General features: G+C 32.3%; 1 protein-coding gene across 1 annotated transcript in view; it reads left to right on the top strand.

The window, feature by feature from the left end:
• The window catches only part of LOC129950938 (protein espinas), a 61,561-nt gene that overhangs the window by 32,513 nt on the left and 10,014 nt on the right, over nt 1–19,034 (top strand). The window contains exons 2-4 of the mRNA XM_056062901.1: nt 10,304–10,754; nt 17,353–17,466; nt 17,686–17,814. Of these exons, the coding sequence (XP_055918876.1) occupies nt 10,304–10,754; nt 17,353–17,466; nt 17,686–17,814 (694 nt within the window). The remainder of the gene's footprint in view (nt 1–10,303; nt 10,755–17,352; nt 17,467–17,685; nt 17,815–19,034) is intronic.

The raw sequence follows: 19,034 nt of genomic DNA, 5'->3' as shown, positions 1-19,034 counted from the left end.
GAAAAAGAACGACGCACTACGACGCGACTGTTGGATGGTCTGAAACTCAAATTTCGTGTACTCGACTTAGTGCGAGAAAATATATAATAATTCTCATTCCTAAATGAATCTTGTTTTTAAAGTTAAGTATGTTGGTATATAGATTTGTATATTACTGTGGGGCATCTTCTAAGTTCGCAAAGATACAACAAAAATCAACGATCTGCTTCTTTGCTCTCAATAGGAAAATGAAAACGGGTCCATTTGATGGAATATCTGTTCTTTTGCTTACTTATGGAACGAAAATTTATCTATATGAAGCCATCATCATCGACCGGCGTTGAGGCGGATACACAATCTGTTAAAGCCACTATAAAAATGCGTAAGGCAACTTAGGAATGTTAGTTAACAAGAGTCGGTTTAACGTCTTTGACAAACTAAGCAACAATTTAGGGCGTCCAGGAACTAAGGGCGTCCAGGAACTAAGAGCACCTATATTATCTTGTAAACAAAATACTGTGAAAAATAAGTATGCTAAAATAAAAATATAGTCTTTTTTTAAACTTATCTTGCTTTAAGATACGAGAAATAATTGAAATGTTTAATTTCTTTGATTTAGCAGAAATCAATTTAAACTTTCATTATTGATAGCATGTTTTTCAAAGTTCCCTAGGGTTTAAAGCATCAGCTCTAATAAAAATGATAAAAACATATGGTTTTATGGCCCGGATGACAACCCCGCAGTTTTTGTGAAGACGTGTTTTCAAAGCTGGCAAAATCACTCCGTATATGGCTTTAATCTAGCAATACCATCTCCAAAAAATTGGAACCCTCCTCCTTTTCGAATTATTGACCAATACCTTTTTCCTTTATTTCCAAGGTCATGGATACGTTGATTTACTATCAGGTGAGAAAAATCTCAAAGACTGAAAGCTTCTTAATGGCCAACCGTACTACTTTCGTAAAGGTCCACTTGTGATCTGATAGTTTATCTCATGGAGTACTCAAACAAATTCCTTCATCGTTCTGGAGAAAGTAAGATTATTGCACTTGATATTTTTAAAACATGTGATAGAGCTTGGCATTAGTCTCTCTTATGGAAAATGCGTGCCTTCCGTTTCGTTAAATCCCTTCTTCGTTTAATAAAAATTACATTTCGTACCGTTCATTACAAGCAGAATAGGAATAATTCAAGCCATACAAAAACAATTAAATGCTGGAGTTCCTCAGGGCTCTGTTCTCTTTCCGATACTTTTTCTCATTTTGTATTAATGAACTCCTATCTGAAATATTAAATCCACTTTCCAGCCTCGCTCACGATAGTAGTCTCATCTTTTTACATTCTTTTTAAGTTTCACAACCTTGCTCTTCAAATGTGAATTTTCAACACCAATGTTAAATTTTGGAATCAAGAATCGAATAGAATTTAATGCGTGGAAAACGCTATACTGTCTAAAATCGTTAAAATATAATTGACCACCTTTGTCACGAACCACCTCTTGTGGAAGTTGTTTGGGTTCAAAACTTTCTTATGTTTTTTCTACAATATGAACGTATTTTTATTGTCGAATCATTAACGTCGCTTGAAAACCTTCATAGAATTTCTTGTCCCAACTCTTTTTTATCGTTATTTTAACGGATTGCGTTCTATAGAAATAGGCAGTTGCACTCCTCAAAAAAAAAGTAATTACATCGTAATACGTGCGCCTCCAGAAATGCTTATCAGTATAATTTTGAGCCCAGCTTCGGTCGTATTTAAAAATACAGAGATTCCTTCCTTAGCCATACAATACGAATGTGAAATTCATTGCCATACTAGAATATATCTAGAAATTCAGAAAACTCATTTCTCCCTTCCCTAAGTATCTTGACTAAAGCTATCAAAAACCCCTTAAATGTGTGCTTATCATGAAAAAAATATCGGTTTACTTCAATACATATCAGTTTCAATTTTGAAGGTCAGCAGTAGTGAGATATTATCTTCTCTTTTTTATTCCAATTTCAAGGCCAACAATCATTAAACTTTATGCAATATTCATAGGCCCAGAGTACTTATAAAATCCAACCCAGAACCAATCCGCGCTCAGTTAAGATTCTCGTGCCATTACAAGATACAGAGACTCTACACATTGCACAAGTAGCAATATCATCCCAAGTTTTGCTTCCTAATGCAACCAGTTATTCCCGATCGTCCAACAAAATAGAAAAAAAAAAACAAAAATCGATTTATAATAATTTAAATGGGAGTCCGTTTGGCAGGTTGTATTATAAGAAATATCTATTTTTTGATTTGCGACCAATTTCTATGAAAAAGAAAATCATTACAGGTATCGTTTGATTGCGAATCACTACCATACCACCCCTTAAAATCAATTGATTACAACATTGTAACCAAAAGGATAGGTTGAAGGTAGGTTGGGTACGGCTAGCTACAAAATATATGAAACGTAATTGGGACATAACAGCATGGTTTTTAATTTAATTTTCCAAGAGGAAAAGTTTTTGCACAACTCTATGTGTTCAACAGTTTTGTTTTGGTTGCCATGGTTGTTCCAGATGTGCAAATGAGTGTGTTTAAAATGTGAAAGTATCTATAGAATAAATGGTACCTACTTTCGAGAATGTTTCCACTTTGTGCATTCTCCCCAAAAAATAAAAATTTCTCACTGAAATAAAAAATACACATATTTCATTTTGGAACTTTCCATTTTTTTTAGTTTCATACAACTCCACATTAAAATAGATTCGAATTGAGTTCTGCAGCTACTGAATTATTCATTGATAAAAATCGGACCATCCAAGTTTTAGTTTAAAAATCTATATCTCCACTACTTCCCGGGAGCCCAACAACGACCAATTCAAAAGCTATTTGAATGAAAAGTGAAATTCTTTTTATAGATAGTTTTGTGTCTAGTTTCGGGGAATGTCTCATATGCAAATTTCAATGTTAGATGCTTGGGAATTATATGTTTTCATTGGGATTAAAATAGATACAGATACATTTACCAGCATATGCATCTATGCGAAAGTTAAATATCTAAAACGAAATTGAAAGTACGATGATTTCTTTATTGTTTTATTTGTTTTTATTGTTATTTTGGAAAAAACATACAGTAACTCACATATTCGATCGAATGAGTTTCACTATTTCGATTTTTGTCATATTAAGATTAATACTATGTTTGCATACTTTAAAAAAAACAATATTTTATTAGTTCAAAACTTAAGAAATAACATGAAATGGGTTTTGATGTAAATAAAACATTTAAAATAAAAAAAATTAAACAAAATGAAGAAATTGGAATTCGATCAGTTTTGTGAGTTTATACTATATTGAAAATCTAATGCAATTCAATATTTTGTATGCCCTCCTTTTGCAGCTAAAACAGCTTTTATCCGGTTTGGCATACTGTGAATTAGTTTTTGGCATTCTTCTATGCTAATATTTTTCCACTCAGTTTCCACTCTTTGCCATACTTCATCCTTAGATCTAGCGCAATGATCCCAAGATGAAATCCTGCGTTTAAGGATCCCCCAAAGATGTTCAATGGGGTTCAGATCCGGGGACTGGGGTGGCCAGTCTAAAACATTGACTCCTTGAGTTTGAAGCCAATCGCGAGTGATTCTTGCAGTATGTTTCGGATCATTGTCTTGTTGAAAGACAATGTCCGAAAGCCCCTTACCCCATTTTCTGACCGATGAGACAAGGCTATCATTCAATATTTGAATGTAGGATTGTGCTGTCATACGACCATCTACCTTAGAGCACACCCCAACCCCGGAAGAATGCATACATCCCCATATCATAATGTTACCGCCCCCAAATTTCACCGTTTCTTTTACCAAACGTTTGGATAGAGGCTCTTTGGGCTTTTTCCAAACCCATTCTCTGCCATCGGAACCCAGACGATTGATTTTAGTTTCGTCGGACCACACGACATTTTCCCAGTCCGTTATGGTGTAGTTTTTATATTTTTTTGCGAACTGCAAACGCAGCTTTCGGTGGCGATTCGTCAGTAAGGGTTTTCTTATTTTTGCTCGTCCTTTCATTCCGGCTTGTCTTAGGACTCTTCTGACCGTTTCTGGGCTGACATCAACTCCCTGAGTAGCTGATAAGTTCCGTTTTATTTGTACAGCATTGTCAAATGTTCCAGTGATGACAGATCTAACGATGTTCCGTTTTGTAACAGGATTCAATTTGGGTTTTCTTCCTGACGGTCGACTTTTTGTTGTTATATTCAGCATCTTTCTATACTTGCTGACAGTACTTAATGAACATTTTAGTTTATTCGAGATTTCTCTATGCGTATTATGTTCCTCCAATAGTTTTTTTATACTTTCCTTTAAAAACCGGCTTATTTCTTTCATTTTTTAACCTTTTTTATTTTTTATAAAAAAAATTAAATATTTCAAAAAAGATCCAAAGGAAAAATGAACATGGGATAAAAATACTACAGCTTACTTACTTACCTTTAATTTTGTATCAGTTTCACAAATTTTTTTTTTATTAATTAGGGTTTTTCTCTGTACAACTTCACTGCAATAAACAACTCACAAAACTGATCGAATGTACCTATTCCTCAATGACCTTGCATTTGGTAACGGTATTTACGATTAGCTGTAATTCTTATTGGTAAATCATTAAGCTTGTTTACCTCTAGCAAATCATGTGTAAAATATTTCTGCAGTGTCATATAGTAACTTTTTGTGAAACATTTTAAGAGAATGTGGCTTACATTCGATCGAAAATGTGAGTTACTGTATATTATTATGATTTAAAGCTTAGATGGTAAAGATATAAACTGGATTTTTGTATTTATGGAATAGGTAAGCAAAAATCAAGGAGAATATGTTTTAGTTCATATAAGTTAACGACCTAAACATAAGGTTTTTTCTTTGTTTAAAAGTTAATAATAATTTGCATAGTCTTTTGGATTGTTTGTTTATAAAGTTTTGATTTGTTATCAGGTTATGTTAATAAAATTGTTCAAAAATTAAATCTCACATCATTATGTTGAAAATGCCAACTTTTATACATTTATTTTTAATTCAGTAACTTAAATGAAAATCTGATGATTTAAGTTAATTAATTTGATATCAGAAGCCCAACCAGAGAGACTAAGTCGTTTTTAAATCATAGTTTATATTTCTAAAATGTGTTATTTATTGAATGTTTGCAGAAAATTTATGTTCCATTTATAAATGTTTTCTATTGTCAACATATTTGGATAATTTTGTTTTTAAGTTTTTAAACAGTTTAAAGAAATATACATTTTTAATTTATTCATTGTATTCACTTAAACGTGCTAATTATTTATCAATAAACATTGGTGTCATTGCTATTTTTATGATCATCCAATGGTAATGATTTTGAAATTTTGAATCGAAGGTTGTTTTTTTTTATTTTGTTTTAACTGATATTGTACTTTTGATATATAAAAGAATTGCAAAAAAGAAAGTGAACAGTATATGATTTCATTTTAAATTAATAACAATAAACAAGTAGGATATTTAAATTTAATTATCAATAATTCATTCTTGACTGAGCTATTTTTGACTTTTGGGTTGGAAAAAGATGCTTTAAGTTAAGAAAAAAGAAAGATCTTGAATCTTAAAGAGATATGCTTTTTACTTTCTCTCAAGTTATACATTAATAAACAATAAAAATAGAATTAAAAGTTTGATTGAAATGGAGTTATTTCGTTAATCCCATTTTTGTTCTATGTATTTGCGTTAAATAAATAAATTGATAAGAATAATTAAAAAATCGTAGTAAAATATAATTAAATTCAACTTTACAAAAATATAATGGCAACAAACTTGAAAGCTATTTTAGTAATGTTTGTATTTTACTACTTTATAGTTCTTAAAAAAAATGTATCCGTTATCATATTTTCTTTTCAAAACATAATATAAAAAAAACTAGAATAAAACATAAAATATAAAATTGAAATGAAGCCTCAAATTGACGAATTTCATTTTGTAGTGATCCAAAATTCTTTTCCTTTTATTAAGACATGAAAGTTTACATTAACCTTAATATTGAGCACCAATCTTCATAACTTTGAAAAAATGTTAATTTTTTTACACAAAATTTAATAAATCTAAGTTCACTCCTTAAAATGATCAAAACCCAAACATGTAAAATTGAGATCGCACAACAAAAATTATGTTTGTTTATTTAATAGTTTTATACAGCCCTAGCTATTTCTAGCGGCTAAAACTGGTCAGTTCGAGCTTAAGCTTTGTTTTCCGCCACTAAAAAAAATTACACTAAATAGATTTAGCTATAGAGTCCGCCAAATAACTTTTTTGTTTTGAAAATGGGCGCAAAACATCGAGAGTAGCTTCGCCTGTGTGGCACTTAGAGCCGTCACCGTCCTGTTAAAACCAAGTGTTGCCAATATCCTCCTCTTCAATTTTCGTGAGCAAAAATTCGTTCAACAATTCAATATCGATCGCAATTGACTGCAGCGGCCACTCCTTGCCCATTTTCAAAGAAAATTTACCCAATTATACTTCTGGACCAACATTCGCACCATCGACTTTTCAATATCTGTGCTGCTATAAAAAGCGTTATTCGCAAGCGTATACACAACCATATTCGTTCAGCGGAAGGATAAAACTAATTTTCTGCCAAATCAAGCATAACCTAGTATTAAGATTATCGAAATTAATTTAAAAAAAAAGAGTCTGGGATTTGCCCCACACTGATAACTTCCCATCCCGTCTGTCGATTTGTCTTGCTTAAAAGTTTGTAGGTTTTTGTTTTAAATTTTTAAAAGTTTAAAATTATGAACAATATTTGTCATATAAAGAAATAGTTTAGTTTGAAAATCTAGTTTTGTTAAATAGATTTTTAGTCGAAAACAAATTTTTACCAATTTTATTAAAATTTGTTAAGTTTTTACAAATTGGATGAGTGAAATTATATTGAAAGATATGAAGAACCAAACATCAATTTTTTACCAAATTTGCGTACTAGTTTTTTTATGAAAAAAGGACTGTTAAATTTTTGTAAAAAAAAACTACTGAATATTGAAAAAAATATTTTCTGTGATATAAAAAAAGTTTGAAAACAATTTTTTTTAAATTTTGAAAAGAAAGTAAATTTGTATCAAGTTTTAATATTGGTTTTTGTTAGGTTTATATTTTTTGCGAAAAACCTGTCAGTTCGATTTATTTCAAAATTTTAATGAATGTTGAAAACAATATAAAGATAAAAGTAGTCAAAGTTTTGAAAAGATATTTGAGTCAAAAATCGATTTTTACCAACTTTTACTATTTTTTTTGTTTAGGTTTTTATTTTTTTTATACAAAACCTGTCAATTCCATTTTTCTCAAAACATTTTCGAATATTGAAAAAAATATTTGTTGTAAGGTAAAATTAGTTGGAAGCAATACTCCTAAATTTTTGAAAAGATATTTAAGTCCAAAATAAATTTTTGTTTTTTTTTAACTTCCCATAGGAAGTTATTGTAATGGGTATGATTTGTCAAATTGAAATTTTTTACATTTCTCGACGTTTCAAGGTCCCTACAGCCGAAATAAAAGATTTTAGAAAGATGTCTGTGCGTGGGTGTGTACGTACGTCCGCGATGATTTTTTCGTCCTCCATAGCTAAAGAACCAGAAGAGATATCAATTTTAAATAAATTTTGTTATACAGATAATAAGGCAGAAAGATGCAAAAAGGGCTCTCAAGAAAATTGCGTGGGTGGTCTTTTTACCATAGCAGTTTGAAAAAAAGGTGAACATTTTGGTTAAACCTAAATATCTTTCGAACCAAAAGCGCTAGAGACTTGAATTAAATTTTATATAATATATTGTAACGTGATACCAAACAGGTATATTTTTTGAAAAAAATCAATTTAACATTTTTTTTATAGATCAATAAAACTGAAAAAAAAATGTGTCACCTCCAAAATTTTACGACTGCAATAAGATTTCATCTCCAAAACAATTTTGTGCAACGAAGAATAAAGTTTTTGGCATCTGATAAATTTTTGAGAAAAATCTAACTGACAGTTTTTTTTATAAAAAATAAAAATCTAAAAAAACATTACTCAAAGTTCGTAAAAATTGAATATGGATTCAAATATCTTTTCAAAAACTTGAAATTTGGGCTTCAAGCTTATTTTATCTTATAAGAATTATTGTTTTAAACATTCAGTAAAATTTTGAGAAAAATCGAATTGACAGTTTTTGTACAAAAAATAAAAACCTAAAAAAAATTAATAAAAGTTGTTAAAAATTGATTTTCGACTCAAATATCTCTTCAAAACTTTGAGGCATTGGCTTTAATTTACTTTTATCTTACAAAAAATCTTGTTGTCAACATTCAGTTAAAGATTAAAAAAAAGCGAATTGATAGTTTTTTTACAAAAAAATAAAAACCTAAAAAAAATTAACAAAAGTTGGTAAAAATTGATTTTCGACTCAAGTATCTCTTTAAAAATTTTAAATATTGGCTTCAAACTAATTGTATCTTATAAGAAATATTGTTTTCAACATTCGATAACATTTTGAAAAAAAAATCGAATTTACAGTTTTTTAAAAAAATTAAACACCGAAAAAAATTAATAAAACTTGGTAAAAATTTACTTTCGACTCAAATAGCTTTTCAAAAATTAAAAATATTTTCTTCAAACTTATTTTATTTCACATAAAATATTTTGTTCGACATTCAGTAATTTTTATATAAAAATCCAACAGTCTGTTTTTTCATAAAAAATAAAATCTACGTAAAATAGTACGCAAATTTGGTAAAAATTGATACGAGTACATAATACATATAGACAAACTTTTAAGCAACACAAATTGACATACGGGATTGGAAGTTATCAGTGTGGGTTGCATCCCAGACTCTTTTTAGGTGAACCAAGCGTTGGTTGGTGTCGGACCATATACAGCAATTTTCTTGTTAACACAGTCATTCCTTTTAAAAATGCGGCTCGTCACTTAAGGTAATCTTTAGGCCAAAATTTGGGTCCACTTCCAAACTATTCGAAGCCCACTAAGCGAACAAACTGCGTTGTCCATATGGTCATGAACTTTGAGCTCCTTAGTCAGTTCGACCTTTTACGGATGTAGGCTCAAGTCCCGACGCAAAATGTTCCAAATTGAAGTTTGCTAAGGGCCTAGTTCTTGTGCACGATATCAAGAAAACAAAATTGCCACCATGGGGCGCAAAAATCTACCCGCGCCAATCCTTTATATTGTTGTTATTTTAAAAGTCATGTTGCTTATTCATCAATGCTGAAGAAAATCCCCCGGTTCATGTATTCATCAGAAAATCCTTATGTTTTGAAGAATGCAGAAAGAATTAAATAAACGTTTGCTTTTCTGCTTCGATTTCCCCACGGTTGGATGGAAATCTTAAATATCCTGAAATCCAGGTTCCCTCAGATATCTCAGTGCCCTTCAACCCGCTTTATTAATTACCTTAAAAGTTAGCTGTTTTCACGTTAAAAATTGAAATAAACTATGAAAGTTACCACCAAAAATTTCCAACCGTTTTCCATAAATAGGAACTATAGTCAAAGCTTTCTAAAAAAAGGTCCCGGAATCTTGACATTTTTGTAGATTTAACTATTATATTCCAGTTTAAGCTTTTATTAGTCACACAATTTTAAATGGAGCTAGGAAAATAAGCTTAAGCTTCATAAATCTAACACTACCCATTAAAAATAACTATTATTAGAAGCCTTTTTATTAGTTTTTAAACATTGTTTCTAATCACATAAAACCTTACCTATTAACTTTTTTTCTTAATTCGCAAAAAAATGTCAGTAATATTTTTAAAAGTGTTTTTAATAAATAAATTAAATTTAATCCTTCTTAAGTTCTTCCTGTTCGTCTTAATGTTGTTATCTGTAAATAACGTGCCTAGTTCTGTTTGTCAATGCAGAAGACCTTTTTAATTTTCCATTGTTTATCTCCCATTGATTGTAATTATTCCCTGAAATCTAAATTAATACTTGTTTTTATTACTTATGTACTTCATAAACTCATAAATAAGTCCATGAGATATTTTATGTGGCCTTAAGAACTCAGCGGTTCAAATTAACGTCGATTTGACTTTGAATCTTTTTTTAGAAATCAAATTTAAATATTTCTTTCTATAAAATGCAAATATTTATTTTACGGACCTAAAAATAATCTACTTTTTACAATTTATATTCTAGACTTATTAATGTAAACTTACGTTACCCTTACTTTATTTCTCTCTTAGAAATTGCATTTATAAATAAATTACAACCTAAATTGCATTAATTATAAAAGTGATTCTAATTTCTCTGATTTTATTTTATTTTTAATTTCAGTTCTAACCAAGCCAAAGTAAATGCCATGGAATCAACAGTCTTCTTCACACAAACTCAAAGCGAACAAGATCTTCATCGACTTAATGAAACACCATCTTCACTACTTGTCGACCATCAACTTCAACTACAACTTCAACCAGAATCCCAACAATGTTCCGACAATAACCCTGAACTACTTTTACGATCTCTGGATAGTAGTAGTTTCAGCAGTAGTGCAAATAATAGCACGACAACGTCTGTGTCGGGACATTTTTTGCCACCACTCCAAAGAAGATGCTTGCCGCCACCAAATCTGCCCCTAAGTGCAACCTCGTCGCCACTTAGAGGTAATTACAAAAGTTATCATCACAATCATCAGATAGACTTCCAGAGGAATTCACAGTCGGACGATGATAGTGGTTGTGCCCTCGAGGAGTATACATGGGTGCCGCCAGGATTGAGACCAGATCAGGTAAGACGGCGAAGAAAAATAAAACTTTAGAGTGTTTACTCACTCATAGCATTCTTTGATGAGCTTTAAAATATTTATCTTTTTACTTCTCATAAAATGACCTTGTCTTTTGGTAACCCTAAAAAGTTTTCTTTAACTATTTTGCAAACAAACAAATTAAATCAAGTTTGTCGAATTAAGATCTAAGACTACTGGGTTTACATATCACTTGAGGTTAATTTATTGATTACCATCGTGTTAGGCCTTTTATAAATATCCAAATCAGTTTCGCTTACCTTTTTGTTTTAAGTTTTTGAATTTTAAATAAATAATTCCACAATTTGTATTTGTTTGAATAAAATTCAGGTTTAAGTAATTTAGCTAAAATGTGTTGTGCAAATTTTATGACAAAAGTTACTTTAAAATTAAAATACATAAAAGATTATCAGGTAATGATATAATAATTCATGATTAATGAATTGATTTTCAACGAGACTTTCTAATTTAGTCTCATGTAAAATAAATGAGATGGGAAATACACAAAAATGTGTAGCGACAATAAATTCTAACTTTGACTTTTTTGTCAGAATAAAAGAACAATTAAATAAACTTCTATTGATTTATAGTTCGAGAAATTGTTTTTTTTTTCAGGGTTGGAATAACTTAGAAAATATTAATGACAGATGCGTGTTGACTTTTTTAAAAACCGTCTTAATTAAAATATAATCTATGAAAAGGGAAATTTGAACAGTCTTGCTCGAAGTACTAGCGTACGATTTTACGGCAACACTATTTTGCTGATACTACTACTTTATTTTCGAAAAATAAAGGCTGATTTTTTAGCTTTTATCTTTTTGGCATCATTGGTTTAAACAGCTGACGCAAGTTTCGTGTTCTTTTTTCATTGTCAAACATCTTTAATTTGGTCTCTAATGTAACCAAAAATCGTCTTATCAACGAATAATTCTTGCAATGTATTGAATTTCATTATCAAAATGAGTACTCTGTTAAGAAAGTTCACCGCGCGCTTCTTCCATTTGATTGTGTTCAGCGACGAAACTCAATGGGTTCGTAAATAAGCGGAACTATCGAATTTGGAGTAAATATCAGCAAAAAGCTATTGCCAAAGCTACCAATGCATCCAGAAAAGTCACATTTTGGTGCTGTTTATGAGCTGGTGGCATCATTGGACCGTACTTCTTTAAAGGTGATGCGAATCGTAACGTAACTGTCAATGGTGAAGCAACTGTGAGATTATATCCAACTTTTTCTTGCCCAAAATGCAAGAGCTTGTTTTGCATGACATGTGGTTTCAATAAGACGATGGCACACAGCACGCTCAACAATTAACTTATTGAGGGGCCAGTTCGGTGAACATTTTATTTCACGTTGGCCACCTAGATCGTGCGGTTTAACGCCTTAAACCTATTTTTGTGGGGCTCATGTATATACAGACAAGCCTGCTTCAATTGAAGCATTGGAAGACAACATTGAAGCATTTATTTGTTAGATACCGGCTAAAATGCTGGAAAGAGTATGCCAAAATTGGACTTAGCGGATAGACCATTTTATTTAAAAATTTCATAAATTTTTCTGAATTGTATGTGTTTTTTTTAAACTTTTCTATGACCTTTAAAAAATCGCCCTATAGAACCCTGAAAACTAGATGAATTCACTTTCAGTTTTAAGCTCTTTTCATTAAACATTTTCAGAATTAAATAACTTGGAATTTTCAAAGCCTTACTGAAAAACTGGTTTTTAAACAGATGCCTAATAGTTTCCTATTATATTTCACTATGGGGTGTGTTCGACATTTTGCAGGTATGAAATAAAAAACAATCTTATTGAACTAAACTGAAAAATATGCTTTTTCAAGTTTGTTTTGGATTTAGCCATTAAACTAAGATAATATTTTTCTAATGAGAAAATGTTTAAAATAAAAATAATTCAACTCTACAGACTTTTCCAATAAGAAGTTTTATTTTGATAATAGAAAAAAACGGTATGTTTTTAAGAAAAATCAATGAATTTTTACTTCATTGTTAGAAGAACATTTCCGCAACATTTTCCATTACTTATTCGCTCATTTGCAGCTGTATCTGTATGCATGCCGTCGCATCGATAACTTTACTAATTTCAACTTGAAGGACGTGGAAAAGTATAAGGTTGCTTAATGGCTAAAGCCACATTTGTAGTTAATTTTTATAAATTAAAAGTGTCGTTGGAACGTTGGACGTTCCAGTTCTCTAAACGGCGTAGTTTTTACTTATCAAATTAATGTCAGAAAAAGTCAAATTCGAAACTTACTGGCTGTTCAAACTGAAAATTCTCATTGGAATAACATAGATAAAAGGTTGGAAAATATCTCCATTCTGCCTTTGTGTTTTTTGAATTTCACGGCTATGTACAAAGCGCTGAAAAGCTCGTATCTGGAAACACTATACATCAATTGAAAGGTCTTTACATAATCTACAAACTTACTCTATGCATGCTTCGTTTGGATATTGCGTTCAATAGTTATGGACGTGTAAACATAGAGTTTACTAAAGCCGAAATTCGCGTTATTTAAAAAAAAATCCGCTAGAGAAACGTTCCATGATGTAAATTGTGTTTTGGGGGATGTTACTCTATTACTTCGAACCGTAGAGGAATGATTTCGACGATTCAGAGGAGGTGGAAGCGACATACACCATGGATAAGCCAGCCGTCCATGCGACTTTTGTGCCGATTTGACGCAAAACAACCTTCTGGACCGAATCAACGCCTGAGATATGCTGCTGAAACGGAATGAACTCGACCTATTTTTGAAGCGGGTAGTGACTGTCGACATAAATTGGATCACATAGATAGTGAATCGTCCCAAACAATGGCCAAACCGGGATTGGTCAGGAAGGTTTTGCTGTGTGTTTGATGGGATTGGAAATTAATCATCCACTATGAGCTGCATATGCCCAGACGCTTAATTAATAATCTACTGCGAACAACTGGACCGCTTGAAGCATACGATCAACCAGATGCTTCAAGAATTGCCCAACAGGAAGGGTGTAGTGTTCCTCCATGACAACGCAACACGACACACTTCGATGATGACTCGGCAGAAGCTACAGGAGCTCAGATGGGAGGTTTTATGGCCAATTGATTATATCCTGTTCATGGCAAACGCCCATGGTGGTGCAAGTTGAACTCAAAAGACGCTTCTGAAAAGTGGCTGTCCCAGTTCTTCTCAGATAAGGAGGAACTTCATAATACCACGAGGTATTATGAAGTTGGAGTCCAGATGGAAACAGATTATCGAACAAAAAAGCGAATATTTGAACTAAATCCAACCACTGTAACACTTTTTATAAAGCATTGAATTAAAAACCAAAAAGCGGAATGGAGATATTTTCCAAATTTGTACAAATAATGAATTAATTGTTAAATTAACAACCATTTAACACTACAAACACACTCTGGAGTAAATAAAAATGACATAAATGACAGATGTGTGTTGATAAAACAGCGACATCTAGGTGCCATTTAAATATCTACAGATTTATGACTTAGCAGAGTCACAAAGCGGTTGAAACCTGAAAAATTGATAGGGAGTTGAAAAAGCCTGTAAAAAGAGAGTAGAGTCTAAGAATTTGGGTGTGCACTATAGTGCCATTTGATAAGGATACATGTTTTGATACCTCATACATATGTCAAAGCGGTTTTGAGTAGTTATAGTTTATTAATAACTGTAGTTGTAAACATTTTTTATGAGTTATTTTAAACACCTATTTAATTGTAAGTTAGACTAGGTCCACGATTCGAGGAAGTTAACTCTTCAAATAAATTAAGATATTGAAGGAATCACACTTTTTTTTCGAAAAGTTAGATTTAAAGCATTTCATAATCATCAAAATCATTGCTTTATTAGTTTTTTAAATTTCTTCACTTTCATGACATCTAATGTTTAAAAGAATGCCTATCCTCCTCAATACTTTTATGAACGCTGCATAACTGCAATATTTTGGCATTCATTTTTAGAGCCTACCCAGAGTTGTTTCATCAAAAGTGCATTAAATGTTAGTGTATTAGCTAGACCAAAGACAGTCTAATTATACACGGTGGTCCATTAACCTAACGTTTGTCTCATCAAAATTATATTTGATCTATGTATGATACATAGCATTATAATTGTGCTCTCTCAAAAACAATAGTTCTGTTTATTTACAAAGCTACTTAGTCAAAAAAGAAAGTCGTCACTCACTTGAAGTTCCCTAAGTTTGGGGAAATGAGCTAGAATTTTGGAAATTAATTCGCATGACTGGTGTTAGTTTTTGCACTCCAGAACTTTACTGAAAAAATTCAAACAAACTTAATTGGTAAGGAAGCTGTACCGCTTTTAACGTGTTTTCCAATAGAGATTTGACAACCTATTAATAATAATCGAATTGTCATTGTCAATTATTCACTAAAATCAACAATTTGTTAATGGTTAAGAGAACATACAATGTCTGAAAAGCATACAATTTTTCTACCGAATTTCGAAGTCGGTGACCGCAACCTCAGAAGCGTTAATTCCAATTGCCGGCAGCTTATAACATCCTAGTAGACAGACAATAGTAACTTAAGTACACAAATTTGAGTATACTGCTGTGTCAGAAAGACAACAGGTTCTCCAAAGTGACGAAAATATTGGTAGCACATAATCCAACACAACCAATTTAGGCTCAAAGTGTTCGTCAATCACTGCTGACCGAGTGAAAATTAACATTTGCTCCATGGATCACAACTTCATAAAAAAGAAGCGATTTGCATGCTGGTGGTATTTTTTTTGTCGATGATAACAATCGTGACGTTATCGCCCCATGATTACGGAACATCTTTGGTCGGAATTGGAAGGTATAGCCGTGTAGTATGTGGTCCCACAAGCTACACAGCACACCTTACAATTGATAATTGAAGATTAAGTTTATTAAGCGTGTTATCTCAAAAAATGGGCCTGTTTATTGGTCATCTTGCTGGTGCGACTATTTTCTCTAAAGTTTTGTTAAGTCATTGTTTTTTTGCTCGTGAAATAACGTGAAATGAGTGACCGAGTCATCGAAAATTTGGTCCAACGTTTCGACCGTTGTAAACTTGTCCGCAGTCGAACGTCGAAAGTCGAGTTCCACTAATTTATGTTTTTATTTAACTTCAAGTCGATAATTAAGTTTTTTAAAGACCTCAAATGGTTTCCGTTTTATTAAAAAAAAAGAAGATTTGTACTCCTTGGAAACAAACCTTTATTAAGGATATCTTGGCTCTTACGTAATCTACTGAATTCAGTGACCTTATACATATTTCTCAACAACGGGCAAGTATTAAACCACGCTTTTCCTATTAGTCTTAAGGATATTATGTTGCCGAAACATTCAAAATGATTCACTGACACAAATTTGCTCAACAGTAGATAAGGAAACAGTATGTTCATTGTAAAAACACCAAATTTTCCTCCAAATTTACTACTGTTTAACCTTTGAACCTAACCAAAAAAAGGAAACCAGAATTTAAACTTATTAAGGTGTATTTGAAGTCCTGCCTTATAAAATTTTAAACAGTCACGAGTTGGAGTTTTTCCATTCTGCTTATGTGTCATAATGAACTCGACTTGCAAAAAAGTTTAAACCAAAGTGCATCGGATTAGCTTTCAATGAAAGTTCAACAAGATACTAGTATAACCCATCGACGAGCTATGGCTGGCGTGGCGGGGCCATTAAACTGTTTACATACTCTATACACGTATGGTTGGCCATTTTTTTACATTCGACACAACACGATACATGATGTGATCAACCAACCAGCCAACCAACCAAACCAACGAACCTGTGTGTGCCAACGGGCATTAAATATATTTTTATTTTGGTCAGAGAAATCAAAATCCTCCACATGGCTGCATTCAGTGCGCTATTAACTTTCTTTCGATGGGCGTGAGGCCAAACAAACTGCCTCAGGCTGTCATAGTCTCATGTCGTCTACATATGTATATCTGCTATATACACATTCAACATGTCAACTTTAAGTGGAAGCCACATTTGAAATAGCAGCAAATGTATTGCAAGTACTCAGTCAAATTGTGTATATACTGCTTTGAAACCATATCCTCTGTCCAATCCACCCCATATCGTAGTCGTATCACTCCATCGGCATGAGTTGAGTACTTGATTAAGCGCCTCACATTAAAGTCGGATTTCTTCATCATGCCTACAGACTCAGACCATGCGACCAAAGCAATGCCCCCTACTGATAATGGTGGCGGTACTCCGCCGCGGTCGCCACTTACCGTCTACCGCTGTTAACCGTTTGATCAGCGATGGTAGAAAAAGTACCTTAATATACGAGTACTATTTCAAGTCGAGGAAAATTAATTGCTCTACTTTAAGTCCTCCTCTTTCTTATGAACATTCGATTCATCCTCCGCCCGCTGCGCTGCTGTGTTGTTTTGGGTGCGGAGAAAGTTTTCGCGTCATTAAACGTCCGATAAAGGCAACTTTTACTAATTTGGACCATTTCTAACTTTCGTCTTCAACCCCTTTTTGTATACCTCCCCCTGAACTTATAGATAAACATTGCAATAATTTTTCTTCTTCTGTTTTTTCTTTCTTTGCAGGTTCGATTGTATTTCTCGCAACTTCCGGACGATAAAGTTCCTTACGTTAATAGCGCTGGCGAAAAGTATCGGGTGAAGCAATTGTTGCATCAACTTCCGCCGCAAGATAACGAAGTGAGTATACTCTTTTTTTGTAGAGTGCATAAATGTATGTTGGCAGTCTCGAAAAACTTGCCCTTCTATTTCTAAGTATTCAGATTTTTCCTTAAAAAGGAAAAAATAAGAACGGTCTAACGCCGCGTCTCGTGGCGTCTCTCGTCGCACATAGAATTGTTAATCCTTAAAATCCTTTAAAGTATTTTATTTTTCTTTTTTTTTTCATTTTTACAAAAGGTTCGATATTGCCATTCGTTGAGCGATGAAGAACGAAAGGAATTGCGGATATTTTCAGCACAAAGGAAACGCGAAGCTCTTGGTCGTGGAGCAGTGCGATTACTTTCAGATGAAAGACCATGCAAAGGGGTAAGAGAATCTACTAAATTCTTAACTTATATGTATAAAATTTTACTTCCTTTTGTTTGTTAGTTGTTGTTGTTTTCATTTTTAAGTCAAAGCGAAGGAAGAACTTTTAATAACTTTTTCTTTAGCAAGGACTGCGTCTGGTACTTTTAACAATGCAAATTTGATTAAAAAGGAAAACTTTAATATATTGAGAGAGCTGCCTTTTTGTTGTTTTTTGAAAGTTCTATGGAATTTTATGCAGTAAGTTGGCTATTTTATGCTTCATTGTTATAGGTAGATGGGTTTTACATAGTTCTTCGAAAAAAACAGGAGTTCTTAAAAGAAATCTTTTGTTAACAACAATTTTGTAAAGATTTGGTTACTTCAAATCAGCGAAAAATTATTCAGAACTGTTTTTTGTTGTTGTTGTTGTTCATAAAGAAGGAAAATGTGATTATTTAAATAGGGAGAAAGCAATGACATTGTAATAAGCATAAGAATTGCCAGTACAAACAAATATGTTTAGTGAAAATTAGTTTGGAGTCAGACAACATTTTTACTGTTTTTTTAATTTCTTAGATTTTTTCCAATTACAGGTTTCAATTTGAGCTATCCACTTTGTGGGCAGCTGTCATTTTTAAAATGTTGACAACTCAAAACTCTGCTATTTCCAAAAGCACGATCCACGCTTCAGAAACACACGCGCAACAAACAATCGATCTTGAAAAAATTGTTTCCTGGCGACCAAAATCTTGTGATTTGAGACCTTTAAACTTTTTTCTTTAGGGCACGTGAAAAATAAGGTCTATGTTAATGATCAACAACATATTTAAGACATTAAAAATGAAATGCATGATTTCAATAATAATTTTAATTCTAAAAAGAAACCTCCTGTTGAAAAACCCTTTATAATTAAAAGAGCACTTACTGAAAGCCTTATTTGCACATCTAGATGTTATTAAATTTCATAACACGATCTTTTTGAAAAAAAGGAGAAAAGGGACTATAAAAAGTACATTATTTTAACTGCAATTACAACAAAGTGGCACCCCTGAAAATCTGCACCTTTCAAAATCTTGAGAGCTAAGTCCGCGATATAGGCAAAAAATAGGTGTATTGGAATTACTTTTCAGAGATACTCAAAAACAAATTAAGACTACTGCATCTTGCTTGCAATAATTTTTCTTTGAAGCGGTTTATTTTAATATAGTGACTGTGAAGCGTTTTTGAGATGACATTTT

The sequence above is a fragment of the Eupeodes corollae genome, chromosome 3 (genome assembly GCF_945859685.1).
Source record: "Eupeodes corollae chromosome 3, idEupCoro1.1, whole genome shotgun sequence".
Taxonomy (NCBI): domain Eukaryota; kingdom Metazoa; phylum Arthropoda; class Insecta; order Diptera; family Syrphidae; genus Eupeodes; species Eupeodes corollae.
Note: the sequence above shows the minus strand (reverse complement) of the source record. Positions and strands in the feature narration are given on the sequence as shown.